Genomic DNA, 9,880 nt, shown 5'->3' on the forward strand with positions numbered 1-9,880 from the left:
GCCGTACTGTAATGTTTGAGGTTGGGAACAACACACTGTCCTACTGTACTTGTTGTTGGAGGTTGGGGCAACCACTGTCCTACTGTACTTGTTGTGAGGTTGGGGACAAAACACTGTCCATAGCTGGACTGTGTGAGGTTGGAGACAAACACTGTCCTACTGTACTTGTTGTGAGGTGGGGACAAACACTGTCCTACTGTACTTGTTTGGTGAGGTTGGGGCAAACACTGTCATACTGGGACTTGTGAGGTTGGAGACAAACACTGTCCTACTGTACTTGTTGTGAGGTTGGGAGCAACACTGTCTACTGGTCTTGTTGTGAGGGTGGGGACAAACACTGTGCCTAGCTTACTTGTTGTGAGGTTGGGGAAAACACTGTCATACTGGACTTGTGAGTTGGAGGACAATTACTGTCCTACTGTAACTTGTTTGTGAGGTGGGGACACAGCACTGGTCCGCTAGGGCTGTAGCTTGGTTGGTGGAGGTTGGGGAAAGATGCACTGTGTCCTGAGTGGCTCGGTAGCTTGGTGTGTGGGGATGTGGTGGGACAGAGAGACACTGGTCCGCGTACTGTGGGTTGGTGGTGGAGGGTTGGGAGGCAGGAGACGCAGCTGTGCCTAGAGACGCTGTACGCGTTGTTGTGTTAGATGGTTGGGAAAACCAGAGCGTTCCGTGCTGTGTGACTGGATTGGGTGTGAGGTGGTTGGGGTGACAGAACAAGTCGTGTCGGGTTATGGTTCGCTCGGTTAGTTGGGGTGTGTGAGGTGTGGGGGACAGAACCCACGTGTCCTTGCTCGTGACGTGGGGGGTGTGAGTGTGTTGGGGTACAAACGGACTGGCAGTTTGATCTGGAGCTTGTTGGTGGAGGTGTTGAGGACAAACACTGTCCTCCTGTACTTGTTGTGAGGTGAGGCGTGGCTGTGTGAAGATAGTTGTGAGGTTGAGGCGTGGCTGTGTGAAGTTGTGAGGTTGAGGCGTGGCTGTGTCAAGTTGTGAGGTTGAGGCGTGGCTGTGTGAAGTTGTGAGTTTGAGGCGTGGCTGTGTCAAGTTGTGAGGTTGAGGCGTGGCTGTGTCAAGTTGTGAGGTTGAGGCGTGGCTGTGTCAAGTTGTGAGGTTGAGGCGTGGCTGTGTCAAGTTGTCTCATAGCGCCTGCATTCTCTTCTGATATTTTCCTCTGAAAACATTTATAATATTGTGTTTCTCTGCGCTAGTTGGTTACTTGCCAGGGACCCAGACAACTACTGACTACCTTTACTTTACTGTCTTTCTTTCAGGGTCCCTAATACTGAGCCTTGGACTGAAAGAAGAAGACAGTCACACACGGACTGACCCTGCTTTTGGTTTGTTAGTGCTGCTCAGGGTGATCTGAGATGGTCAGACTATATACCGACAGCCATGAAGAACAGTGTGGACACACCTGGGCGGACTTGAATGGACGCACAGACCTGAATACTCCTGGACATATAAATAGACCTGCACTCAGAAGCCTGACCATACTGAGACCTCCTCTGCTCTGAACAAGCCTCACCATTGGCCAGCCAGGTGACTGACACACATCCTGACCAGTGGCTGTTCCCGGTGGGCAGGGTTAAGATGAGCCTGTCCAATCAAAGCTGTGGTAGTACCGTTGACGACCTGCGGCGCTACCAACATCATGTTTACGCAGTTGTCTACAGCGTCATCTTGGCCCCGGGCCTTCTGGGTAATGTCCTGGCTCTTTGGGTGTTCCAGGCATACGTCAGGGAGACCAAGAGAGGAGTGGTGTTCATGATGAACCTGGCTGTAGCTGATCTCATGCAGGTAACTTTTACTTTCACAGCGTTGTATGAGATCTTCAGTTTCTTGGCAATTTCTCGCATGGAAGAGCCTTCATCTCTCACAACAAGAATAGGCTGACGAGTTTCAGAAGAAAGTTATTTGTTTCTGGCCATTATGAGCCTGTAATTGAACCCACAAATGCTGATGCTCCAGATACTCAACTAGTGTAAAGGCAGACAGTTGTATTGCTTCTTTAATCAGAACAACAGTTTTCAGCTGTGCTAACATAATTGCAAAAGGGTTTTCTAATGATCAATTAGCATTTTAAAATGATAAACTTGGATTAGCTAATGCAACGTACCATTGGAACACAGGAGTGATGGTTGCTGATAATGAGATTCTGTACGCCTATGTAGATATTCCATTTTAAAAAATCTGCCGTTTCGAGATACAATAGTCATTTACAACATTAACAATGTCTACACTGTATGTCTGATCAACTTAATGTTATTTTAATGGACAAAAAAAAGTGCTTTTCTTTCAAGAACAAGGACATTTCTAAGTGACCCAAATCTTTCAATGGTAGTGTATATATCATAAATATATATAGTGTGTGTGTATATATGTATATATTGTGTAACATTGAATTAAGCTCAGAGCCACTTGTTTTTCAAACATGGTCCTGTGTTATCAATTGCTGTGCTGATCATTGGACAGTTCATTACCTCTGTCAAAATAATATGTAGTTTAAAGTCATGTTTGTATTACAGTTGAAGTCGGAAGTTTACATACACCTAGGTTGGAGTCATTAAAACTCGTTTTCAACCACTCCACAAATTTCTTGTTGACAAACTATAGTTTTGACAAGTCGATTAGGACAAGTAATTTTTCCAACAATTGTTTACAGACAGATTATTTCACTTATAATTCACTGTATCACAATTCCAGTGGGTCAGAAGTTTACATACACTAAGTTGACTGTGTCTTTGAACAGCTTGGAAAATTCCAGAAAGTGATGCCATGGCTTTAGAAGCTTCTGATAGGCTAAATGACATCATTTGAGTCAATTGGAGGTGTACCTGTGGATGTATTTCAAGGCCTACCTTCAAACTCAGTGCCTCTTTGCTTGACATCATGGGAAAATCAAAAGAAATCAGCCAAGACCTCAGAAGAAAGATTGTGGACCTCCACAAGTCTGGTTCATCCTTGGGAGCAATTTCCAAACGCCTGAAGGTACCACGTTCATCTAAACAACAATAGTACGCAAGTATAAATGGGACCACTCAAGCCATCATACTGCTCAGGAAGGAGACGCGTTCGGTCTCCTAGAGATGAACGTACTTTGGTGCGAGAAGTGCAAATCAATCCCAGACAACAACAAAGGACCTTGTGAAGATGCTGGAGGAAGGTACAAAAGCATCTGTATCCACAGTAAAACAAGTTCTATATCGACATAACCTGAAAGGCCGCTCAGCAAGGAGAAGCCACTGCTCCCAACCGCCATAAAAAAGCCAGACTACGATTTGCAACTGCACATGGGGACAAAGATTGTACTTATTTGATGTTCTCTGGTCTGATGAAACAAAAATAGAACTGTTTGGCCATAATTACCATCGTTATGTTTGGAGGAAAAAGGGAGAGGCTTGCAAGCCGAAGAACACCATCCCAACCGTGAAGCACGGAGGTGGCAGCATCATGTTGTGGGGGTGCTTTACTGCAGGAGGGACTGGTGCACTTCACAAAATAGATGGCATCATGAGGAGGGAAATTATGTGGATATATTGAAGCAACATCTCAAGACATCAGTCGGGAAGTTAAAGCTTGGTCGCAAATGGTTCTTCCAAATGGACAATGCCCCAAGCATACTTCCAAAGTTTTGGCAAAATGGCTTAAGGACAACAAAGTCAAGGTATTGGAGTGGCCATCAAAAGCCCTGACCTCAACCATATAGAACATTTGTGGGCAGAACTGAAAAAGCGTGTGCGAGCAGGAGGCCTACAAACCTGATCCAGTTACACCAGTCTGTCAGGAGGAATGGGCCAAATTCACACAACTTATTGTGGAAGCTTGTGGAAGGCTACCCGAAACGTTTGACCCCAAGTTAAACAATTTAAAGGCAATGCTACCAAATACTAATTGAGTGTATGTACTTCTGACCCACTGGAATGTGATGAAAGAAATAAAAGCTGAAATAAATCATTCCTCTACTAATATTCTGACATTTCACATTCTTAAAATAAAGTGGTGATCCTAACTGACCTAAGACAGGGAATTTGTACTAGGATTAAATGTCAGGAATTGTTAAAAACGGAGTTTAAATGTATTTTACTGCGGTTTATGTAAACTTCGACTTCAACTGTATTTACTTTGAAATAAAGCTGGCAACGCAACAATAATAACATTTACAATAGGCCCTATATCTAGAAATACATACAGCCTATATCTAGAAATACATACAGCCAAGTGATATATATGTACACACACGATATACATCATTTTAATAGCAGGACACTGTAAAGTCCATTAAATTATATATATTACACATTGGTATTCATCATTTTAATAGCAGGACACTGTAAAGTCCATTAAATATATATATATATAATATACACATTGATATTAATTTTAATAGCAGGACAATGTAAAGTCCATTAAATTATATATATATATACATTGGTATTCATCATTTTTAATAGCAGGACCTAAAGTCATGAAAAATATATATATATATATATTATATATGTATATATATATATATTATATATATATTATATATTATATCACATTGGTATTCATCATTTAATAGCAGGACACTGTAAAGTCCATTAAATATATATATATATACATTGGTATTTAATCATTTTAATAGCAAGACACTAAAGTCAATTATAATATATATAATACACATTGGTATTCATCATTTTATAGCAGGACACTGTAAAGTCCATTAATATATATATATATATATATATATTATATGTATATATAATATACACATTGGTATTCATCATTTTAATAGCAGGACACTGTAAAGTCCATTATATAATATATAATCGCAAAGGTGTTCGATGGGTTGAGTTCAGGGCTCTGTGCAGGCCAGTCAAGTTCTTCCACATGGGGGCATTGTCATGCTAAAACTCAAAGCTGGAAGCACAGAATCATCTAGAATGTCCTTGCATGCTGTAGCGTTAAGATTTCCCTTCACTGGAACTAAAGTGTAGCCCGAACCATAAAAAGCCCAGACATTATTCCTCATTCACCACACTTTACAGTTGGCACTATGCATTGGGACAGGTACCGTTTTCCTGGCATCCGCCAAACCCAGATTAGTCCGTCGGACTGACAGATGGTGAAGCGTGATTCATCACTCCAGATAACGCGTTTCCACTGCTCCAGAGTCCAATGGCGCGAGCTTTACACCACTCCAGCCGACTCTTGACATTGAGCATGGTGATCTTAGCTTGTGTGCGGCAGCTCGGCCACGGAAACCCATTTAATGAAGCTCCAACGAACAGTTATTGTGCTGACGTTGCGCGCTTAAAGAACAGGAAGGCCCACTGTTTATGCTTTTCAACTTGCTTTATTGACTACATTTCGATTCGAAACCACCCTGCACTGGTGACCAACGAACTCCAACCACCACTGCACTGGGGACAACGAACTCCCCCACTGCACTGGGGACCAACGAACTCCAACCACCACTGCACTGGGGACCAACGAACTCCAACCACCACTGACTGGGGACCAACGAACTCCAACCAACACATGCACTGGGGACCAACGAACTCCAACCACCACTGACTGGGGACCAACGAACTCCAACCACCACTGCACTGGGGACCAACGAACTCCACCACCACTGCACTGGGACCAACGAACTCCAACCACCACTGCACTGGGGACCAAGAACTCCAACCACCACTGACTGGGGACCAACGAACTCCAACCACCACTGCACTGGGGACCAACGAACTCCAACCACAATGCACTGGGGGACCAACGAACTCCAACCACCACTGCACTGGGGGACCAACGCTCAATCACGATTCTGCATGATAGGGTCCTTTGGCAGGGCGTGCAAAACATAGTATGTATAGGGATTTTCAGGCTTCAATGACCGTGATCCTTTGATTGTTTTGGGGGCGATGAAACAACAAAGCCCCATTTAAGGGAAGCAGATGGGCACAATAGGAGCTAAGACTCTAATATTTGTGTTAACTCTCAAAAGTTGTGTTCTGTGAGTGTCACTGAGTAGGCTGATACCCTTTCAGTGGTTGCACAATCTATAGGTTAGCCTGTACAGTTTAAGTACAGCATGTTCCCAATGCAATTCTAAAGTATATTACATCCACAGTGCAATTTCAACAGATTTTTATTGTCTTTTGTTGAATTTATACAAGAACAACCCAACCTTGTTTAGCATTATCTAGTCCAAATATGTCATTATTCCACTATTTGTATCACTTTCAATGGGGACTTTTATATTCAAGGCGAACTGGAAATGATTGTGGCTACCTTCACACAAGGTGTGCACAGCAGAGTTGAAAAACAGCCAACACATGGAAGAGTTGTTAGTTTGTTGATCAGCCACAATGTCAAGAAGACAGAGCGGGAATGTATTAAGGTTATTAACTGTTGAGTTTTCTCAAGCAAGCATGCATTTGCACCCTGCAGTCATTGAACAACAGGCCAGAGGCGCGTGTTAACGTTAGCTAGCATTTTTTATTTTTGCAGTTTTGGTTGTGTTCTGTCTGACTTGAAATGTGTCTAGCCTGGACTGTGGAGTAGCTAGCTAGTGTTGCGAAAGCCATTGCATGAATAGTAAGGTATGCCAATTTTCAACGTTTGGTGATAGTTTTGAACTGATGCACATTAGCTAGCTAGCTATGTTTTGTGGAAAACTGTAGGACTGGCATGTGGATGTAAACTAACTATTGTTATCTAGCTTCAGCTGGCTCTAGCTACCTAGTTGCTGAAGTTATATGTGAACAAAACCGCCATAAACAAATATAGCTAGCTACCTTTCTTTGCCTGTTGTTAGCTGACTGATGTTAGCTAGCTAGCTACAGAGGCTAGCTGCTTATCTTTGTACAATCAAACTAACGTTAGCCAGCTACCTAGCCAATCAAAATATCTGGTATGCATTTATTGATTAACCTCAGCTTGAATACACCATTTCGCTAGCTATCTACAGTAGCCTAGGTTTGTTCGCATAAACTTCTTCTGACTGCAGTCTGGTGCAAGCAGCTGTGTTGTTGCCGAGCAACCTACCCGCTGTTAGAACTCTGAGCTACGTACCAAAAGAAATGTAGCACATCGTTGTTTCTCAATGGACGTAAATGTTCACATGAAAGCGATAAATTATACATTTAATAAAAACTATTGCACCAACAAATTGAGTCAAAACCCTGCATATTTTAAGTCAATGTCCACTTTATGGACGTATAGTCTCGTTTTAATCCGACGTCTAGAATTTGAGTTTGGTAGACGTAAGAAATAATCTTAACTAAATAACCACCCTGTTAAAAAATTGGTAAGTGTGTTATTAAACTCCAATTGATTAGCACATTTTCATAGAGATTGGTGTCGTATTGGCTTAGAAATGATAACAGGGACATTTGAATTTAAACCTGAGCTTCATCCAATCCTATATATACGCGACTGACGTCAGGGTAGGGGTGTAATGTTCCTGTATCTAACCTGAACCTACACTGTTTAACCTCTCCTAACCTGTAATGTTTGAATCTGTTTGGATATATATATATTATATATATTTAACTCCTGTATGTTCTGTCTCCTCCAGGTCCTCTCCCTACCTCTCCGTATCTACTACTACCTGAACCACACACTGGCCATCTCGGCCCGCTCTCTGCATTGTGTGTTTCTACCTGAAATACGTCAACATGTACGCCCTCTATATTCTTCCCTGGTGTGTGTGAGTGTGCGGCGCCTGTGAGTTCATATGCACCCGAGGCTACCATTCCAACAGACGACGAGGGGACATGTGTGTATGTGCCGCTGCTGGTTGCTGTCTGTCTCGCTGTCTGCCTTTCCCTCTGCTCCGAAACACAGCCTGCCCCTGACTTACCCCTAACGCCTATGCCTCCAGTCCTAGCTCATATGCCCCAGCCCCCACCTCTTCCCCAACCACTACACTGCCCTACCTCCATCCAGGCGGTGTGTTTGCGGAGCTCCCCATGCGTGAGTCAGCCTGCGGCGGCTGGGTCTGATGGTGGGGCGGAGCTGGTTGGCTTCATCCCTCTGATCCTGTTCTGACCTGGCCTGTCTGTCAGCCGGCGCCTGCGAGTCCACAGGGGGGAGGGGGAGGGGGGAGGGTGAGACCACGGAAAGAAGAGAGCGTTGAGGATGGTGTTGAGCTGTGCGGGTGTTCTTGCTCTGGCTTCTCCCGTACCATGTCACCATGCCGTAGACTTTCTGGCAAAGGCCGATGCCCTGGGGAGCTGTGAGGTCAGAGAGATGGTGCTAGCGATGCATCCTGTCACCTCTGTCTCGCCAGTCTCAACTCAGGACTGGACCTCTCAATGTATTACTTTACTACAGATGAGTTTAGGAGAAGATTCAGCAGGCCAGAATACCTGAGAGCCTCAGTCTGGCTCATAGACTATCCTGTACTAGTGGTGGGGGGGGGCCTGCCTCTGACCCTGACTCTAACCCTGACGCTGGCTCTCAAGACTATCCTGTACTAGTGGTGGGGGGGGGGGGGGGGGGCTGCCTCTGACCCTGACTCTAACCTGACCTGGGCCAAGACTGTCCTGTACTAGTGGTGGGGGGGGGGGGGGCTGCCTCTGACCCTGACTCTAACCTGACCCTGGGCCACAGACTGTCCTGTACTAAGTGGTGGGGGGGGGGGCTGCCTCTGACCCTGACCTTAACCCTGACCCTGGGCCAAGACTGTCTGTACTAGTGGTGGGGGGGGGGCCTGCCTCTGACCCCTGACCTCTAACCTGACCCTGGGCCAAGATGTCCTGTACTAGTGGTGGGGGGGGGGGGGGCCTGCTCTGACCCTGACCTTCTAACCTGACCCGGGCCAAGACTGTCTGTACTAAGTGGTGGGGGGGGGGGGGGCCTGCCTCTGACCTGACTCTAACCTGACCCTGGGCCAAGACTGTCCTGTACTATGTGGGGGGGGGGGGGGCTGCCTTGACCCTGCCTCTAACCCGACCTGGGCCAAGACTGTCATGTATAAGTGTGGGGGGGGGGCTGCTCTGCCCTGACCTTCTAACTGGACCCTGGCAAGACTATCCTGTCTAGTGGTGGGGGGGGGGGGCCTGCTCTGACCCTGACCTCTAACCCTGAACGCCTGGGCGCCAGACTGTCCTGTACTAGTTGGGTGGGGGGGGGGGGCTGCTCTGACACCTGACTCTTAACCGCTGACCTCGGGCCAAGACTGTCCTGTACTAGTGGGTGGTGGGGGGGGGGGGGGGGCGGGGGCCTGCCTCTGACCCTGACCTCTAACCTGCCTGGCAGACTATCCTGTACTACGTGGTGGGGGGGGGGGGCCTGGCCTCTGACCTGACTCTAACCTGACCCTGGGCCTACACGACTGTCTGTTAGTGGTGGGAGGGGGGGCCTGCCTCTGACCTGACCTCTAACTGACGCCTGGGCAAGACTGTCCTGTATAGTGGTGGGGGGGGGGGGCGGGGGGGGGGCGCCTGCTCTGACCAGGTGACCTCTAACCTGAGCTGGCCTAAGACTGTCTGTAACTTAGTGGTGGGGGGGGGGGGGGGGGGGGGGGGGGGGCTGCCTCTTGAACCGACCTCTAACGACCTTAAAGACCTGGGCCCAAAGATGTCTCTGTAATGTCATAGTGGTCGGGGGAGCAGGGGGGGAGGAGGGAGAGGAGGGGAGGGGGTGGGGGAGGGGGGTGGGGGGGGGGGGGCGGGGGGCGGGGGTAGGGGCGGCCCCCTGGACACGCACCCATCTTGACTCTGGACCCACCGAACTGAAAAATGCGGCCAGTCTAAAAAAACATCCTGACCTACATGACGAAGAGCAAAAACTTCAAAACTATAGAATAGGGGCCCACAAGACTGTCTGTAAGTGGCTAGTGGTGGGGAGCGGGGGTCGGGGCACTGGCCTCGTGACCACTACCATCATAACA

At 46.8% G+C, this 9,880-nt stretch overlaps 1 protein-coding gene across 1 annotated transcript in view; it reads left to right on the forward strand.

Annotated features, from left to right (window-relative positions):
- Window positions 1–936: 936 nt before the first annotated feature.
- The window catches only part of LOC112072054 (probable G-protein coupled receptor 174), a 14,057-nt gene continuing 5,113 nt past the window's right edge, over window positions 937–9,880 (forward strand). Inside the window, exon 1 of the mRNA XM_024139468.2 lies at window positions 937–1,800. Within this exon, the coding sequence (XP_023995236.1) occupies window positions 1,594–1,800 (207 nt within the window). The 5' untranslated portion in view covers window positions 937–1,593. The remainder of the gene's footprint in view (window positions 1,801–9,880) is intronic.

Source organism: Salvelinus sp. IW2-2015, unplaced genomic scaffold (genome assembly GCF_002910315.2).
Source record: "Salvelinus sp. IW2-2015 unplaced genomic scaffold, ASM291031v2 Un_scaffold1810, whole genome shotgun sequence".
NCBI lineage: Eukaryota > Metazoa > Chordata > Actinopteri > Salmoniformes > Salmonidae > Salvelinus > Salvelinus sp. IW2-2015.